Genomic DNA, 18,845 nt, shown 5'->3' on the forward strand with positions numbered 1-18,845 from the left:
CTGGGGAGGTCCTTGCACCTCCTGACCCTCCACCCCACCCTGGGTGGTTCCTGCAGCACCCCAGATCCTTCATCACACCCTGGGGGGGGTCCCTGCACCCTCAGACCACCCAGATCCCCCACCCTGGGGGTTCCCTGCACCCCCAGACCCTTTATCCCACCCTGGGGGGTCCCTGCAGCACCCAGTTCCCTCATTGCACCCTGGGGAGGTCCGTGCACCCCCAGCCCCCCGGATTCCCCAGTACTGGGGGGGTCCTTGCACCCCCAGCCCCTCCACCCCACCCTGGGGGGGTCCCTGCAGCACCCAGGTTCCTCATCCCGACATTGGGGGGTCTTTGAGCCCCCAGACCCTTCACCCCACCCCCGGAGGTGTCTCCACAGCACCCCAGATCCCTCATTGCACCATGGGGGGGTCCCTGAGCCCCCCAGTCCCCCCGATCCCCCAATATCGGGGGGGTCCCTGCCCCCCCAGCCTCTCCACCCCACCCTGGGGGGGTCCCTGCAGCACCCAGATCCCTCATCGCACCCTGGGGGGGTCCCTGAACCCCGCGTCCCCCCGATCCCCCAATACTGAGGGGCTCCGTGCACCCCCAGCCCCGCGGAGCCCGGGGGCCGGGGGGGCGGGGCGGAGCGGCGGGGCCCACCCCCGGGGCCGGGCCGGTGACCGGGGCCGCGGAGCCGCCCCCTCCCGCAGCCGCAGGCGCCGCGCCCCGGGGGGGGCAACCGGAGCGGCCCGGAGCATCCCGGAGCCTCCGCCCCGCCATGGAGGACCGAGCCGCGGGCAGGAGGGACCCGGACGGCGCTTACGGTACCGGCGCCGGGCACCCCCCCCCCCCCTCCCCGGGGCTCCCCCCGACTCCCCAACCCCGAGGCCGGACCCTCTGGGGGTCCCCGCACCCCCCCACCCCACCCCCCTCAGCCTGCCCGGGGTCTCCCGGGGGTCCCAGGGGTGTTGGGGGACCCCCCGGGCTTGGGACCCCCCGGCTTTGGGGACCCCCAGGGTTTGGGGCGGACCCATAGTTTTTGGGGATCCCCGGGTTGAGAACTGCCAGGCTTGGGGACCCCAAGGGGTTTGGGAACCCCCGGATTTGGGGACCCCCAGGGTTTGGGAACTCAAGATTTGAAGGCTCCCAGATTTGGGGCACTCCCAGGGTTTTGGGGACCCATAGTTTTGGGGACCCCCGGACTTGAGAGCTGCCAGGCTTGGGGACTCCCCAGGTTTAGGAACCCCCAGGCTTTGGGGACCCCCAGGGCTGGGGCGACCCCCGGGGTTTGGGGACCCCAGGTTTGGGGACCCTGAATTTGGGGTTTCCTAGATTTTGGGCACCCCCAGAGTTTTGGGTTTGGGGACCCCAAGGTTTGGGGACTCCCCAGTTTTGGCACTGTCAGCCTTGGGGACCCCCCAGCTTTGAGAACACCCCTGTTTGAGCACCCCCAGGGTTTGAGGACACCCATGTTTGGGCACCCCTGGTTTTGGGGACCCCCCCAACCCTAAGCAGTGCCCTGCCTGGGGGTCCCAGCACCCCCCTTCCCGCAGGGGCAGGGGCTTTGCTTGTGCCGGGGCGGAGGTGGGGGGGCTGTGCTGGGGTGGGGTGGGGGGCAGCACCGGGGTGGGGGGGGTCTCGGGGCCTCCCTCAGCTTCCCCTCCCGTTGGCAGGTGCCGGTACCGGACCCTTCCCATCTCCATGCCGGGGCAGGGGGGTGCAGGAGATCCCAGGGAGCCCCAAAATGTGGGAAAGAAGGGGGGGGGCATCTGCTCCGGTTTTACCAGGCCGGGGGGGGGGTGGGGTCCGCCCAGCCTCCCCCCAGCCTCAGCTTTTGTTCCAGCGGGTGTAAATCCCGGCTGCCCTGACATCACCGGCAGCCTATGAGCGCTGGCGGCGACGCCGCGGTGCCGCCCGGCCGCGACCCCTCGCGCCGCAGGGCGCTGGGTGCTGCTGGGTGCTGCTGGGTGCTATTCCTGACCCCGACCCGCCGCCGCCGCCGGGTTATTTATTTATCACCTAAATATAACCCCGAGGGGTGGGGACGGGGAGCTCGGCGTCGCCGGGAGTGCCGGTCATTGACACCGGTGTCACCAACCTCGTGCCCGTTACCGGTTGAATCCGGCACCTTCCCGCCTGCCGGCCCCGGTTTTTACGCCATGCTGGGGGTTGCCAGGCCCAGGCCACCTCCCGGTGCCGGTGCTCGCCGTGCCACGGCGTCGCTCACCGGGCCTGAGGGGGGTGGTTGGTTTGCGGGAAACCCGGTGCGGCGGCAGCCGGCGTTTGGCAAGGCCGGAAAAGCGAGCGGGCGCCGAGGGGGTCGCGGCGAAGCAGCTGCGCCTTTAAAGCCATGTTTGCGCACCGGAGGGTGGTTTTTTGGTGTGTTTAACCGGAGGCGGGTGCCGGCACGCCCAGGGCGGCGCGGACGGGCCAGGGCCACCGTGTAGGGGCTGCCACGGGCCACGGCGCGAGCGCTCGCCGGCATGAGGGGCCAAGGGGAGAGTTATTACGGCAAGCACGGTAAGGCTTCGGCACCCGGTGGCGGCGGCGGGGGTCCCGGGCTGGGGGGGGCTGCAGGGGGGTGGTGACACACTGTGGGGTTTGGCAGCACGGTTGGGGGTCGGGGGGGCCCCCGTCAGCAGCCGCTCACCGCACCGGCACGGAGGTAGTTTGGTGGATGTGGATAAAGGAGAAAAAAAAAGAAAAACCAACCCAAAATGGGGGAGAAAGGGAGGGGGAAGGCGAAACTGAAGCAAAAGCAAAAGCAGCTGCGATTTCGCTGTGTTGCTTTTCCCAGGGCTGGAGGGGGGGGCACAGTGCCGTGGGGGGGGGGAAGTCTTGGTGCCGGGGGGGTCACAGAGTTGGGAGGGTCTCGGTGCTGGGGGGTCTCGGTGCCTGGGGGTCACACTTGCCACGGGGTCGTGGTGCCGGGGGGGCGGGTGACAGTGCTGGGAGGTCTCAGTGCCGGGGGGTCACGGTTGCCACGGGGTCACAGTGCTGGGGGGGGGTCACTGCGCGGGGGGGCCGCCCTCCTCCGGCATAACCAGCACGACGGCGTCACTGGCGCCGCGGTTAATGTTTAACGACGGGGCCAAACAGGTTCCCGCGGTGGCAGTTTGTCGCTGTGGCCGGTGCCGCCGTCACCGCCGCGGCTGGGGGGGGCCTTTGGGTCCCTGGGGTTCGCTTCTTCCTCGCTGTCGTGTTCCCCTCGCCCCCCCGCAGCGATGAGCCCCCCTGTGCCGGCGTTTTGGGGTTTTTGGAAAGGGCTGAGTGGGGGCTGGGGTGGGGCCCAGCTGCTCCGAGGAGATTTGGGGGGGGGGGGGGCGGAGAAAGAGCTTCCGGGGCCCCCCAAAATATCCTGAAGCACATGTTCCTGCTATGGGGTGTTCCGACTCCCCCCCAAATCCCCCCCTAAAGCAGCCGTGTCCCATGGGGCTGCTCTGAAACCCCCCCAAACGCAGCCGTGTCCCATGGGGCTGCTCTGAAACCCCCCCAAACCCCCCCAAAACCAGCCGTGTCCCATGGGGCTGCTCTGAGCCCCCCCCAAACCCCCCCAAAACCAGCCGTGTCCCATGGGGCTGCTCTGAGCCCCCCCCAAACCCCCCCAAAACCAGCCGTGTCCCATGGGGCTGCTCTGAGCCCCCCCCAAACCCCCCCAAAACCAGCCGTGTCCCATGGGGCTGCTCTGAGCCCCCCCCCAAAGCAGCCGTGTCCCATGGGGCTGCTCTGAAACCCCCCCAACCCCCCCCAAAAACAGCCATGTCCCATGGGGCTGCTCTGAGCCCCCCCCAAACCCCCCCAAAACCAGCCGTGTCCCATGGGGCTGCTCTGAGCCCCCCCCCAAAGCAGCCGTGTCCCATGGGGCTGCTCTGAGCCCCCCCCAACCCCCCCCAAAAACAGCCATGTCCCATGGGGCTGCTCTGAGCCCCCCCCAAACCCCCCCAAAACCAGCCATGTCCCATGGGGCTGCTCTGAGCCCCCCCCAAAGCAGCCGTGTCCCATGGGGCTGCTCTGAGCCCCCCCCCCAAGCCCCCCCAAAGTCGCCCTGTCCCTGCCGTGGGTGCTCCGAGCCCCCCAAAAGGCCCCCCCCCCAAGCAGCCGTGGCCCCAGGCTGTTCCCACGGCTGCGCTGGCTGAATTCCCACCCTAAAAATAAAGAGGGGAAGCGGGTTCGGGTTCGTGCCGAAGGGGCTGAGCAGGCGCCCGGCGGCGCCGTGGGGCCGCGGCGGGGTCCCTCCAGCGAACCGCAGTGTCGGGGCTCTGCGGGACCCCAAAACCCCTTGGGGCGCCCCCCCGCCCCCCCAAGCATCGCTGCTCCCAGCCCCGCTCTGCCTCGGTGGCTCTCGGGTGCTTCCGAGGGATTTCACGTATCTGGGGCAGATGCAGGGAAACGGTTTTTTTTGAGAGAATCGCGTGGAAACGGGTTTTCCACGGGAATAATTGTTTCCACGCCTGGAAAGCAGAGCCGCGGAGGAGGGAAAAGGAATCTGGAGATGATTTTCCTCCCGATTCTGCTCAGCACGAGGCTTTTGGTTGAAGCGTTGCGCTCCCCCGGCTCCTCTTTTTTCGTGTGTGGCGGGGCGAGGAGGATGAGGAGCCCCTTCCTCCCATCCCAAACATGATTTTTCCCATTCCTCCTTCGTCTCCACAGGGACGCCGCAGAAATATGACCCGACTTTCAAAGGACCCATCTATGACAGGTAAGAGGAGTGTGGCGGGAGGCGCCGGTTGTGGCGGTGCCGCGGTCCGTGCCGCCACGCCGACGCTGCTCTTCCCGCTGGCAGGGGCTGCACGGACATTATCTGCTGCGTCCTGCTGGTCCTCGCCATCGTGGGCTACGTGGTGGTGGGCGTCGTGGGTACGTACCGGGGAGGGGGGGAGCTGTGCTGCTTTGCAAGTTTTCAGAGACGGGCAAAGCTCCGCTCGTGGCCACTGCGCCGGCGAAACCCCCAAACCCCACGCCGAGGGGCGTCACGTCCTCCTGGGGGGGGAATAAAGGGATGAGGGGGTGTGGGGGTAACGACAGCACGTTGTTCTGCCTCCCCCCACGCAGCCTGGACCCACGGGGACCCCCGGAAGGTGATCTACCCGACCGACAGCCGCGGGCAGTTCTGCGGGCAGCAGGGAACCCCCAACGAGTAGGTGTCGGGCCTGGTGCTCACGGCCGTCGCGCCCCGGTTTTGCCACGGAGATCGTAAACCTCGGGGTGCCCCCGCGCCCCCATGGCTCCGCTTGCCCTGCCCACGGAAAAGCATCGTAGCACCTTGCAGCTCCTGGTTTGGGGGGGCTTGGGGGTTTTGGGGGGCCTTCCCAAGCAGGCGCAGGGATGCGGGTGCTTCCCATCGCTTCTCCCAGGGCAGGCGGTTCCCCTAAACTGTATATTTTTAAAAATTTTTTTGCCTGCTTTGCTTTGCAGGAAGAAACCTTTCCTCTTTTACTTTGACATCGTGAAGTGCGCCAGCCCGCTGGTGCTGCTGGAGTTCCAGTGCCCGACCACGCAGGTACCGATCCCGGCTCCGCGACGCTCGGCTTCCCCTCGGCAAATCTCCAGTTTGCGGCGTCCCCGCGGAGGGGGCTCGTGCCTTCACACGCAAACCTCCCCCCAACTCTCTGTGTCCTCTTCTCCCAACCTAGATCTGCGTCAGCAAATGCCCAGACCGGTACCTGACGTACCTGGGTGCTTACAGCTCCCGCACGCCCAGCGAGCTGGAGTATTACCGGCAGTTCTGCGTCCCCGAGTTCAAAAACCCGCAGAAGGTGGGTCGTGGGGAGCGTGGCGGCATTTCCCTGGTGCTTAATTCCTGCCCAAAGCGTTCACATCCAGCTCTGTCCCCATCCAGGCTCCCATCGAGGTGCTGAAGGACAAGGAGTGCCCAGCCATGATCATCCCCAGCACCCCACGTAGGTCCTGGGGGGGATCTAACGAGCTGTGATGAGCTGATTAACGAGCCTGCTCGCTTTGCAAGCTGCCTGTTGGGGTTTTTTGGGGGGTCGGAGGCTCCTGTTGGGGGTTTCTGGGGATCCTGGTGTAGGTTTGTGAGCACGGGGCGGGGGTTTGGCTCGTTGCCCCCGAGGTGGCTGTGGTTGCCGGCGCTGAGTCTCCCTCTCCTCTCGCGCAGTGGCGCGGCGATGCTTCCCGGCCATCCGGGCTAAGAAGGGCGTCATCATGGTCGGCAACGAGACCACCTACGACGACGGCCGCGGGCGCCGGAGGAACGTCACCGAGCTGCTGGAAGGGGCCAAGTGAGTCCCCGCCGCCTTCGGTTCACCGGTGGCTTCGTCTTTGCCGGGGCGGTGCCGGTGATAACGGCAGCGTGGTGGGGCCGCCACTGGCCCCGGGGGAGCCTCTTAACGAGCTGCTTCGTCATTATGGCTTCACCCAGAAGAGAAACGAAAGGTTTTATCTGCCGGCACTTCTGCACCGCGTTCCTTTACGGATTTATATCGTGGAAGAGCCTCAAAAGCCCCGGCGCAGAGCCCTGCTCGTGTTCACAAGAAATCCTGCGCCAAAACCCGCATCCCGTGGTTGAAAGGGGTCAGCAGTGGGGTCAGCCTGAAGGAAAAGGGTGCCAGGAAATCAGCCGCTGTCGTGTGGGATTGTCTTTGTTTTCTGGGAGTCTGGCAGAGGGGGCGACCGGCGGGGGAGGACAAGGGGCTATTGAGGCAGCGTGGGGACAGGCAGTGAGCACGGGCACAAGCCTCGCTGGGGCTGAGCCCAGGCCTGATGCTCCTCCGCTTCATTTGGGTTTTATTTTTGTATTCCAGAAAAGCAAACGTGGTCCTGGAAACCAGGCAACTGGCCATGAAGATCTTTGAAGATTACACGGTTTCCTGGTACTGGATAATAATGTGAGCAGGGGCTGAGCTCCGCGTTACGGCCAGCCCTGGGCTCGGTGCCACGATCAAACGTGAGGCAGAGCTCAGGAATTCCCAACTTTTTATTATTTTTTTTTTTTCCTTCCCCCCCACCCTGACCTTTGCATCCTTCCCATTCAAAATGAGAGATGGCGGAGTGTGTTCTGGAGCTTCTTTACTCCGATCCTGCTCATGCTCCATCCTCGCCACCATCAATAATTCCCATTTTTTTTAAGGCCGCCCCGTTATTAAAGCTTGAGAAAGGCGAGAGGACGAGCCGACCAGCGGAGGGGAGCGCTGGGGAGGGGGTGGCAGTGCCTGGTTTTTGACACGTTGCTGCCTTCCTCCCGCAGAGGCCTCGTTATCGCCATGGTGGCCAGCCTCATCTTCATCGTCCTGCTCCGCTTCCTGGCCGGGATCATGGTCTGGGTGATGATCGTGATGGTGATTCTGGTGCTGGGCTACGGTGAGCGAGTGGTCAGGAGCTTCTCCTCGGCTTTCCCCATTTTTCTTTCCCTGTTTTAAGTGGGATTTGCATGAAGAAAATCTATATGCAACGTCCTTCCAGGTGTCTTCTACCCAAATGTCAGCATCGGTGGGGTTGAGCAGAGCCTGCTGGCGTCTCAGTCTCCATTTTTCAGCGCAAATGTGACAGTTTTCCGCTTTTCACCTCAGGAATCTTCCACTGCTACCTGGAATACGCAAAACTAAAAGGAGAAGTGGGTTCTGATGTCTCCCTGAAGGACCTGGGATTCCAGACTGACCTACGTGTCTACCTCCACCTGCGGCAGACGTGGCTGGCGTTCAGTAAGTCTCCGTCCTCCTCTGGATGCAGGATGGGACCCGGTGGATGCACCCCAGCCCCGCTCCCTTGGAGGGAAAAACACGGATCTTTGGGGTCTTCTCAGTCTCTTCGTGGCCCTCAGAGCTCGGAGGCTCCTGTTGGGGGTTTCTGGGGATCCCGGTGTAGGTTTGTGACCGCTGGGGATGGTGGGGAGAGGGTTTGGCTCGTTGCCACGTGGTGGCTGTGGTTGGTGATGCTGAGTCTCCTCCTCCTTTGCTTTGCTTGTTGCCACCTTGCCACGGGCCTGGGCTTATGGCCGGGATGACCAGCCACGGGACGGGTGCTAGGTGCTGCTCTCCCACGGACCCCGAGGAGCATTTGGTGCCCGGAGGGATTTGCCCGGGAAGGCAAAAGTAGTCACCGGGCACCATCCGTGGCCTCGCGCTTACCTGGGGACTCCCCTTCTGATCGCAGTGATCATCCTGTGCATCGTGGAGGTGGTGATCATCCTGCTCCTCATCTTCCTCCGCAAGAGGATCCTCATCGCCATCGCGCTCATCAAGGAGGCCAGCAGGTCCGGGTGGCCCCAGGCAGGGGTGGTCGTTGTCGCCCATCGTGGTGGGAGGACACGGGGCCGGTCGGGCTCCGGCCGCTCGGGTCCTCTGGTCACTGCCAGGATTTTAACCGGTTTCCAACCCTCTTGGCAGGGCTATTGGCCACATCATGATGTCACTGCTCTTCCCCTTGTGCACCTTCTTCCTGCTCTGCCTCTGCATCGCCTACTGGGCCAGCACTGCCGTGTATCCTTTGCTCTTCCCCTTCCTCTTCCTCTTTCCTGCGCCTCTGCGGCCCGTGAAGGAAGCTGCTCAGAAATCAGAGGTTTTCCAGGGCACTGAATGCCTCACAGGATTAGGGACACATCCGCTGGCAAAACTGCCAGCTTGAGCCTCTTAACTTAACCGTAATGTTGAAAAATGAAATCCAGGAGGCTGGTGAGGGCCAAACCATGTTAGGAGTCGGGTTTGGGGGTTGCAGAACGGCATCTCCTTAACGCTGCGCCGCAGTTTCCTCTCCACCTCCAACGAGGCGATCTACAAGGTGTTTAACGAGACCGCGTGCCAGTTTTCTGGGCAGACCTGCAAACCGGAGGTGAGGATGTTGGGAAACTTGTACAAAAGCTGTGCTTAATCTGTCAGAGATAAGATTGTTTGTGACATGAAAAACATTCTGGTGGCTATTGGAGCCTGCAAACTCTTCCCCATGAAATTCCGCCTCTCCTGAACTTGTTTACGTCACGTTGTTATTTTTTTCTTCAAGCCGTTGCGCGCGCAAAGCTGCCTGAGCAAATGCTGCCAAAAAATTAAGCAGGAAAACGTCTTCGGAAAGTTGAGATTGCTTTGGGTTGACCAAAAGACGCTGTCGGTCCACCCCGTGGCTGCCGTGTGAGCATCTGCTGTCCTCTCCAGACCTTCAACACGAGCAACGTCACCAAGCTGTGCCCCGACGCCCAGTGCCTCTTCGCGTTCTACGGGGGCGAAACGGCGTACCACAAGTACCTCATCGTCCTCCAGTTCTTCAACGTCTTCATGTTCTTCTGGCTCGCCAACTTCGTGATCGCGCTGGGCCAGGTGACGCTGGCGGGGGCCTTCGCTTCGTACTACTGGGCCTTCAAGAAACCGGACGACATGCCCGCCTTCCCCCTCTTCTCCGCCTTCGGCCGCGCGCTCCGGTACGGCCCTCTCGAGGGGGACTCGTGAGCTTCTTGAGGTTGTCCCTTTCTAAGCAGAGTGATTTTTCCCAGGTACCACACTGGCTCGCTCGCCTTCGGCTCCCTGATCCTGGCCATCGTCCAAGTCATCAGGGTCACTCTGGAGTACCTGGACCACAGGTTAAAAGGTAACGAGGCTGGAATGGTAAATGAGTAGACGAGCGGGGTTGGCTTCTTCTGTGTTCCTTCGTGCCAGCGCTCCTGGATAACGCCCAGGGGAATAATCTCAGCGTTTCGGTAGAGAATTGAGATTTTCCTTTTAGAATCCTGTAGTTGTTTGTTACTCCAGGAGAGGTTTCACAGGGTGGGGGCCCAGGTATGCCCCGCAGCTGCCAGGCTCAGTCACCCAGTGCTGGGTGCCTGTGCGGGCGCCAGGGCCGGCTGCTTCTGCCCGTAGGACTCTATCGATCGTGAGATGTAAACAGCGAGTCGAGGCGTGGGAGGAGTGTGTGAGGCTCATCCCGCCGTTGGCAGCCGTATTGGCCTCCCAGGAGGCTGAAAACAGCCCGTGGTGGGGGAGGCTGTGACGGGGCAGCGGGATGTCTCATTGGGGACCTTGAACTTGCTTCTCTATGAGCAGGCGTGTCTCTCTTTGGCTGCTCACCCTCTCCCCTGGCCTTCCTCCAGCTGCAGATAATAAGTTTGCCAAGTTCCTCCTGAGCTGCCTGAAGTGCTGCTTCTGGTGCCTGGAAAAATTCATCAAATTCCTCAACAGAAACGCGTACATCATGGTGAGCATCTCCCAGTGCTAATGCCCGACCGTGGAGGCAGGGGGGGGCTCAGTGCTCTTGGAGATTTCTTTGGGTGGTTGGTGAGAACCGTGTCTCCCCGCGTCGGGGGAAAACGAAGCTTTTCAGCGTTTCCCAGCCGTTTTGCTGGAAGGCCTTGACCTCAGCCGTGTCAGGAGGGACCTTCTCAGACACACCGCAGGGGGGGAGTTTCAGCTCCTGGTGTCTGCCTGACCCATCAGTGGCTGAAGAAGTGCTCCGCGGGTGGAATTATCTGAGTTCTACTCAATGATGGGATTAACTGCACTGTCCTCTTAGCGGTGAATTCAGCTCCGTTTTTCTCTCCTCTACCCCTTTTTTTTTTTCCGGAACCCCCTCTAGATCGCCATCTACGGCACCAACTTCTGCACCTCGGCCAGGAACGCGTTCTTCCTGCTGATGAGGAACATCATCAGGTGAGGCACCGGCGGGCGCGCGGGCTCTGCTCTCCACAGCACACTTGGTTATTTCCAAGTCCTCATTTTCAGGCTTTCACGGGGGTTTATGCCATGTTTGCACCACGTGGGCCGCCTCCTCCCGTGCTTCCTTACGAGTTCAGCGTGAGGAGCAGATGCAGGTGGTTATGTCTCTCTCTCATCTCCAGGGTGGCTGTTTTAGATAAAGTCACGGATTTCCTGTTCTTCCTCGGTAAACTCCTCATCGTCGGGAGTGTCGGTAAGTGTCGAGGACTGGGTTTCTCCTTGGGGCGTATGGCTGCTCTAAGCTCTTGCATCTGGTTACTCCTTCCCAAAACCTCTGCTCTCTTCCCCCTGCCCGTGAAACCGTTCCTTGCTATCCCATTTTGCATCTCCTCTCCCCGCACCGATTTGCTGCCTTTCTTCTGTGGGCCACAACAATGCCCTGCATGGCTACAGGCTCGGGGAGGGGTGGCTGGAGCTGTCTGGGAGAGAAGGATCTGGGTGTTCTCACTGACAAGCAGCTGACCATGAGCTGGCAGTGTGCCCGGGTGGCCAAGAAAGCCAACGGCACCCTGGCTTGTATCAGCAGTAGTGTGGCCAGCAGGAGCAGGGAGGTGACAGTCCCCCTGTGCTCGGCACTGGTGAGGCCACAGCTGGAGGGTTGGGTCCAGGTTTGGGCTCCTCAATCCCAGAGAGATCTCGAGGGGCTGGAGCGAGGGCAGAGGAGGGCAGCGAGGCTGGGGAGGGGCTGGAGAATCAATCCTGTGAGGAGCCAGGGAAGGAGCTGGGAGTGTTCGGTGTGAGGAGGAGGAGGCTGAGGGGAGCCCTCATCCCTCTCTGCAGCTCCTGACAGGACATTGCAGAGAGGCTGGGGCTGGGCTCTGCTCCCAGGGGATCAGGGACAGGACAAGAGGGAACGGCTGGAAACTGCCCCAGGGGAGGGTCAGGCTGGGCAGGAGGAGAAAATGTTTCCCAGCAAGAGTGGTCAGAGAGTGGAACAGGCTGCCCAGGGAGGGGGGAGTCCCCATCCCTGGGGGGTTTAAGGGCCGTTGGGATGAGCTGTGGGGGATGTGGGGTGGGGGAGAACTTTGTAGAGTCGGGCTGAGGGTTGGACTCGATGATCCCGAGGGGCTTTTCCATCCTGAATGATTCTGGGGTTCTGTGATTCCACCCGACATCCTACAGTGATCTCCATCATCTGCTTTTCCAGGAATCCTTGCCTTCTTTTTCTTCACCCAGCGGATCAAGCTGGTCCAAGACACTGCACCACCCCTGAACTACTACTGGGTCCCTATTCTGGTGAGCCGCTCTCACGTCTTTTGGTGAATTTAGAAGCAGGGGAAAGAGATTCTTTCTTAAAAACCACCCCTCTGCTCGCTGCTTCTGAAGGACCTTCTTTGTTGAAGGTGTTTTCTCCGTCCCCATCGAAATAAGCCCTTTATTTCAGCCAGTCGGGAAGAGGCGTCTCGCCCTTCCCGTGCTGCCCACATTGGCCTCTGTCCACCATCATTGCTGAGGCCTTTTGTCCTGGTCTGAACAGTCCTGCCCTGTTTGCTTCTCCTCCTCTTTCCCTGGGGCATTCGGGATTCCGGAGGTTTCCTTCTCCTGGCCGAGGGATGGGGGCTTGGCGCTCTCGGCGAGATGCCGGGTGGCGGCATGACCTCACGGTTTCTCTTTCAGACGGTGATCGTGGGCTCCTACCTCATCGCCCACGGGTTCTTCAGCGTCTACGGCATGTGCGTGGACACTCTTTTCCTCTGCTTCTGTAAGTATCTGCCTCGGACGGTCCGTCTCCTGCTGGGCAGGAGCTTGTGGTAGCAAAGTCTCCCTCCCTTTGAGGCTGAGCCCCAGAGTTGTCTAGATTTGGACAACTCCAAATTCCCGCAGCCTTTCTGTGTAGTTTTCTCCCACTTTTTCCTTTACCAGCTCCCACCTGCGTTCTCACCTGCTTTTCCCTGCCTGCCACCAGCAGAACCCCACAGCCTGTCCGTGGGCCTCCTGTGGTCTCTCCTGGTCTCTCTGGTTTTGGTGCTTTGGTCTTGGTGGAGCCTAACTGCAACTAACTGCAATTTTCCCTTTTTTTTTTTTTTTTTTCTCTTTTTTTTTCTTGTTTTGTTCCCCTCTCGTGTCTCTCTTCCCATGTTCTCCATCCTTCACCTCTGCCCTGCCTCTTCCCGGCTCTTCTGCTACTTTCCACTCTTCCCCATCACGGCCGCTTCTTCCCGGGGTTGTGAAAAGGTGAAGATCTGGAGAGGAACGATGGATCCCCCGAGAGGCCTTACTACATGTCCCCTGAGCTGAGTGAGATCCTGCTGAAGGGGAACCTAGAGCCTTCCAAAAGCACCGATAGCCAAGGCTAGGGCTGGCCCCGGGAGGAAGGCTGCGTGCCCGCCCAGGGGGGCCACAGGGCGCTCTCGGCCCCCCAACCCAAGCAGCGTTCTCCTAAGCCCACGGCTGGCAGCCAAATCTTCCCCCTGGATGGTCCTCCAAAGCCTCGAGGGTAGAGGGGGTGCCCATTCCTCAGTGCCCGACGCTGTATCCAATCTACTTTCCCGCCCAATAATGAATATCCTTGTATCAAGAGAAAGAACCCAGCGTGTCACCTAGAATTAATCTGGGGTCCCACGTGTCCCGGCAGCACCCGGAGCCGAGGGGCTGGGAACTGCCTGGACGCGCGCGGGTGCCGCGAGGTCCTTGTGTTGTCGCGTCGAAGCAGGGCTCTTTGTTCCCAGCCGCCAGCTGCGAGGAGGAGGAGGAGGAGGAAGAGGAGGACGGGAGAGCCGCTGCTCTGCTGGCGGGAGGCAGCTGCTGCAGCAGGACGGTGGTTTGTGGGACGGGCTGAGTGGGTTCGACAGCCTGAAAACTGGTCTCTCCCCTCTTCTCTCTTTGTTCTGCCCCCAGCAAAGAGCAGCTTTCCTCGCCCACTCTCTATGCAAAACCAGGTTGGCGCCCTTAAACAGGTTTCTTGGTGAGATTGCAGATCTTTTGCTTTTAAGTCTGTTGCATCAGCAGGGCCTTTGTCACCAAACAGAGCTCGCCCTTTTCGTAGCCAAAAACTCCCGTTTCCTCGCGCCGTCGGTTTAGGGAAGCCGCAAAGGGCTGTCGCCGGTTGGAAGCCGTTAAAACTCCGAGGGGTTTTACTCGCAGAATCCCGCGTTTAAAATGGTTTCTCTTGCTGGTTGCACAGAGGTTTAACAGCTGCAGGGAGGTGGCGGCTCCTCCTGGGAGCTGCCTGTTGGGTTCTGCTTCTCCCCGCTCCTCGAGGTGGTTGAGTTGATGGTTTGGCTTCAGCCTGGTCCGGGCTCCTACGGGGTGGAGGAGCTGGAGGGCTGTAAGGATTTCCACGCTGACGCAGAGCGTAGGTGGAGACGCTTGCTGAGGGCCGGCAGACCTGCGGGCTGGGCTGGCTGCGGGGAGGAGGACGGAGCCTGGGTGGAAGGTGAATCCCTGAGCTGGCTCTGGTGACTCGGAATTGTCGCGGGTTCGTCAAGGGAAGGCGGTGGCCGGAGGAGCGGCGTGAGTGTCCCCGAAGGGCCGGAAGGCTCCGGGGAAATAGCACGAGGTGCGGGCAGGCGTCACACCGGGGACGTATCGCGGCATCTCTGCGGCCGGAGAAATCAGACCCAAAAATGCTGAGTTTGACTGGGAGGCAGCTGCTGAGGGTTACAGCCCTGAAAGAAATGGCAGCCAAGAGCAGGCTGGCTCCTCGCCTTATTTTCTCCTCTTGATAGTCCAGAAATGATCAAAATTTAAAAAAAAAAAAAAGCCATTCTGGTGGCACGCAGCCCGGGTAGCGGCAGCCAGATCTCCTATTACAAATCCTCCCGCAGACAGAGCGCCTCGTCTTTTGAGTCGTGGCCTCTTAGGACAAAGCCGTAGTGTTAATGCTCATGTTTTCATCACAGAAATACTGAAATCCCTCTAAAAATACCCCGGGGCGCTTTTACTCTTCTCTCAGGCTGGTGCTTTGTGGGGTTTGTTTGGTTTTGGGGTGGTTTTTTTGCGTGGTTTTTTTTTTTTTGGGTGGCTATGATTATTTTTTTTTTCCCCTACCACTTCTTGTTGGCGCAGCTGCCTTGCTTTGAACGGCGAGAGAGGCCGAGCGGCGTGTTCGGGGCTGGGAATACACCTAGCGATTATGTATGTGCGGCGCGTCGACAAGGGCGTCGCGCTCCCGGTAGAGCAGCAGCGCCAAGCGAATACCGAGCGAAATTGCTCCGCGCTGGCGTCACCGGCCCTTTCAGGCGCACAAAGAGCAGGGAGCTCCCCGGGGAGGAGGGCGACCGCCCCCCCGGCTGGCACGGCTCGAGCAGCGTGCTGAGAAAACCTCATTTCCTACGGTGCTGTTAAAACTTTCCCGCTGCCACCCGGAAAAAAAAAAAAAAAAAAAAAAAACAAAAACCAAACACCCAAACCTCTGCGTTATTCTAAATAATAGCAGCCTGGTTCCAGAGTGTGGGGCTCCCTGTAAAATGGGAGAGGTGCGACTGAGGGCGTTTAGCTGGGACGCAGGGCGAAAAAAACCCCGAAAGACTTTTTTTTTTTTCCTCTCAAAGATAATTATTAGGCGAGCGGGGCTGCTCCTTGGGCACCTCTCTGCCTTCAGGCCTCTTGCTGCATCTGCCCTGGCTCCTGCCACGCCAACTTCTGTGTCTGACCCCCCCCCCACTGCTGCGCGGGGCCGGGGGGGTGTTTCTCTTTGCAGTGGAAGATCTGGAGCGTAACGACGGTTCGGCCGAAAAGCCTTATTTTATGTCGCCCGACCTGAAAAAGCTCCTGAAGAAGACGAACAAAGGTCAGCCAGACGCCTAGAACCTGCCCTCGTCCTTCCCGCGCCGCCTCTTCCCGGTCCCGCTCCGGGAGCGGAGCTGCAGGATAACCCCCAGCGAGTGGAAATCTCGTTAAGGAACCTTGAACCGCCGTCTCCTTTACCCCCCGCAGCGGGCGAGCAGCAGAAAGGGGGTTTGCTAACGAGAGGAACGGGTTATTGTTAATGATACAACCTGAAATCCTCGGGGTTGCTAAACGAAGAGCGCTCCGGCCCGTCTGCCTCCGCAGAGCTCGCAGCCAACGGACCCGCTGCTCCCCGGCCACCTCAAATTTGGCAATTCCCGGCCAAATCCTGCCAGGGCGGGTGCTGAGAAAAGCAGTGGGGAAATATCTCTGACACAGGGCAAAGTTCTGTCTTCCAGAGTGTCAACTGACCCCAAAATGAGCTTAATTGGATTTAGCGATTTGATTTTATCCCGGTAAAAATGATGGCAAATGAGCGGGTGGGTTTAAGCAGCTCCTCGACTTGGTTTTTATTTGCAGCCCCCCGCCCTAAATATTTTATTGCAGTTGTTGATTCTCACCCAGAGAGCTGAAATCACCTTGCTGCTCTTGCTGCCCTTTGGAGACACCTTAGGGCCCTGCTTGGGGGTTGTGCTGAGCATTAATTAGACAATTAATTCTTTTAGGAATGTGCCAGTTAGTGTTCTTGTAGCTGCCTGCAAAGGGTGACGGTGGAGGGAAATGGGGGGCTAACAAGCAGGACTTGGGCCTTGGGGTGTCACGCTGAGCCCGGGATGGATGCTCTGTACAGTTATTTCAATTTCCCAGGACCGGCTGCTTCTGATTCCTCCCCCCAAAAAAAAATCCTGTGCTATTTTAAAAAAAAAAAAAAAAAAAAAAAAAATCCTGCAAAGCTTTCCCCGACTGTCGAACAAAATGCTTGGCCTGTGTGACGAATTTAGGAAGAGCTCACCCGCGGGCACGGTGAAGGAGTAACGTATCTATCTGCTTTTATTTTTTAGGTTAATATTAAGTAATTTTAAGCAAACCAAATGACAAACAACAGGTTGCCTTACGTCCTTTAGATGCCGCGGCAGCGGCGCCTGGCCTTGTAGCTGGCTGCTGTTTCTGATGAGAAGTTGGCAGCTCTGGCAGGAGGAAAAAGGGGAGATTTTTGAAAAATGGATGAAAGGGGGTTAAATAGCACTAAAACGCCAACAGGAAAACTTGAAATTTAACGAAATTCAAACACCTCCTCTGAGGGGCACAGCTGCTGAAGTGTCCTTTGAGCACCAGGAGGCTCGCCCGGGCATAGTCACCACCACAAATTGGACTTTTTTTTTGTGGTTTTGTTTATAAATAAACGCACTGAGGCTTTGGTGGACGATTTAACAGCTCCCAAAGCATGGGGGGGGGGCGCAGCGGCAGGTGGAGGCTCGGGGGGTCCCACGCACCTCCCGGCCTTCGACACACAAACCCTCTTTTATCGCAGGTGTTTGCTTACCCTCGTTTAATTTGTGCTGAAGGATATATTTTGCTTCTTTTATACGTATTTCTTAGTAATCTTCTACATATTTCTTAATAATCTTTAGATCCTTGTAGTATTTTTGTAAGATACGAGGAACGTTTTCTATCTGAGTTATTAAACGGTTTGGGGAGGGGGGGGTGGGTTGTATATTTTGCTTTTACCGGCTATTTCAGTTCTGTAGCCGTTATTTCGATCTCTCCCAGCACCATTTTTATGACAGATTTTGAAATATCTACCTGACGGTGTGCTTAACGATGAAACTGCCCCCTCCCTGAGCCGCCAGCGGGTGCAGATCTCCGCGTGCTGGAACCAAACACCATCGTTTCCCAAAAGCACCTTTTTCCTCGCGACTCGGTGGAGCCGATCCAGCGCTCGGCGGGGTGGGGGCAGAGGTAAAATGAAAAGGTAAAGCTTAAAAATGAAGGTGAAGGTAAAGCTAAAAAGAAGAGAATCCTCCCAGTTTGGGATAGGGGGTAAGCATCAGGCTGCGGAAAAAATATTTTCTCGTAGGTGCCGGTTCTGAATGATTTTCGTATTTTCCTCTCCCATCCTTGTGTAGGTTTTGAGGTGTTTTATTCCCCGTTTGAAATTTTTGTGCGGAGGGTAAGTTTACTCACACTCCTCGACTTCAGCTGTTCTCTTTTCACGTCACGACACTCGGGTTGCGGAAACGCTGTCTGAAAGAGCAGAGGGCCAGCAGTAGCTCCATTTATTTGCATAAAGAGCCGATGTACAGTAGAGATTTGTGGGTCTGGACGGTGCAAATGTTGAAAGAGAGGATAAATTTAGCAAAACGCGTTCTCGGGGCCACGGGGCTGGCTCTGCCGCCTTCTGCAAACGCGGTGTTTGAGGAGCAGAATTAGGGATTCCCATTTGCAACAAGCCGAAGCAGCAGCCGGTTTTTCAAAGCTGAAAATCACCTGAATGCGGCGGAAAGCAGAGAGGCAAATCTTCCAGTAAATTCAGGGGTTTGGGGAAAAAAATCAGAGCTGTCCGGCAGGATTTTAGTGTCCGGGAAGGCTTTGCTCTCTGACTTGGGTTGTTTCTTTCTGTGAGCGTGGAGCGATCCGCGCGCTCGGAGCACGTCTCCTGTGTAAAGCTGGGTCTCTGGAGGCATTAATTTGTCCGTCTTCGGGAATAACTGCACTTTTCTGTATTGAGATGCAACTTTTGTCCCTATAAACCACGCATGCTCCAAATTGTTCCCCAAATCAGGAAAATTGAAAAGATGGGAACCTGCTTTTTCTCATAGGTATCGCTAAAGGTGTTCATGGTTTACTCTTTGAGGCAAGTAAAAAAAAAAACCTAAAAAAAAAAAAAAAAAGCTGAAAACTGCAGGGCTGATGTTCTATATATATATATTAAAAAAAAAATGTCCTTTTTTACTGTATTTCTGCGGCATTAACGACTCCTCTTATGCACCGGGGCTCCTCGCGAGGACGCGCGTTCCCCACCTCGTGTGTGACGACGGTCCCGGCGATGTCGGCGTCGCAGCCACAAATAAAAGTGCCTGTTTGGAGCTCGCTTCCGCCGCCCGCTTCCTTCTGACCCCCCGGGGCTCCCGTAAGGTCACGGCAAAGCCTCCACCGAATTCCCTGCGGCCCTTCGGGGAGGGTTTGGGGGTGGAGGGGACGACCAGGAGCTGCCGGTGCGCCCGCGCCCGTTCCTTCCTCTTCGTCGCGGTTTCTGCTCGGCTCCGCGGCGTTTTTCTGCCCGGTGAGGAATGAGCAGAGCGTGGCGACACGTGTGACCGATACCGCTGGCTTTCGCCCCAAAAGCGGGCCCTGACAGCTTAACGCTTCGCTTCCCATTTTCAGAACTTGGCTGATTTGTTTTTTTTTTTTTTAACTAAATGCAAGGTTTTCTCAAACACTCCTTAACCCACAGAACGCAGCGAGCCCCAGCAGAACTGTCAGAGCTTTTTATTATTTTTTTTTTAAGGAGTAAAGATCCGTTTGGACACTTAAAT

The 18,845-nt window shown here is 58.8% G+C and overlaps 1 protein-coding gene across 4 annotated transcripts; it reads left to right on the forward strand.

Moving 5' to 3' along the window:
• Window positions 1-706: 706 nt before the first annotated feature.
• Window positions 707-18,393, forward strand: SLC44A2 (solute carrier family 44 member 2 (CTL2 blood group)). 4 transcript variants are annotated; one of them, XM_074929808.1, is made up of 22 exons: window positions 707-807; window positions 4,634-4,682; window positions 4,767-4,840; window positions 5,036-5,120; window positions 5,399-5,483; window positions 5,617-5,739; window positions 5,823-5,883; window positions 6,102-6,225; window positions 6,748-6,831; window positions 7,191-7,303; window positions 7,513-7,644; window positions 8,096-8,195; window positions 8,329-8,421; window positions 8,686-8,770; window positions 9,088-9,350; window positions 9,423-9,517; window positions 10,017-10,120; window positions 10,499-10,572; window positions 10,761-10,831; window positions 11,786-11,874; window positions 12,256-12,340; window positions 12,814-18,393. In XM_074929808.1, exons 1-22 carry the CDS (start codon window positions 762-764, stop codon window positions 12,933-12,935), a joined length of 2,157 nt encoding a protein of 718 aa, XP_074785909.1. In that variant the 5' UTR covers window positions 707-761; the 3' UTR covers window positions 12,936-18,393. The 4 variants fall into 4 exon arrangements, with proteins under 4 accessions (XP_074785909.1, XP_074785912.1, XP_074785913.1 ...); XM_074929811.1 differs by having other exon boundaries at window positions 15,281-18,393; XM_074929812.1 differs by lacking the exon at window positions 707-807 and adding an exon at window positions 1,934-2,503 and having other exon boundaries at window positions 15,281-18,393.
• The last annotated feature ends 452 nt before the right edge of the window (window positions 18,394-18,845 follow it).

The sequence above is a fragment of the Athene noctua genome, chromosome 31, assembly GCF_965140245.1.
Source record: "Athene noctua chromosome 31, bAthNoc1.hap1.1, whole genome shotgun sequence".
Classification (NCBI taxonomy): Eukaryota; Metazoa; Chordata; class Aves; order Strigiformes; family Strigidae; genus Athene; species Athene noctua.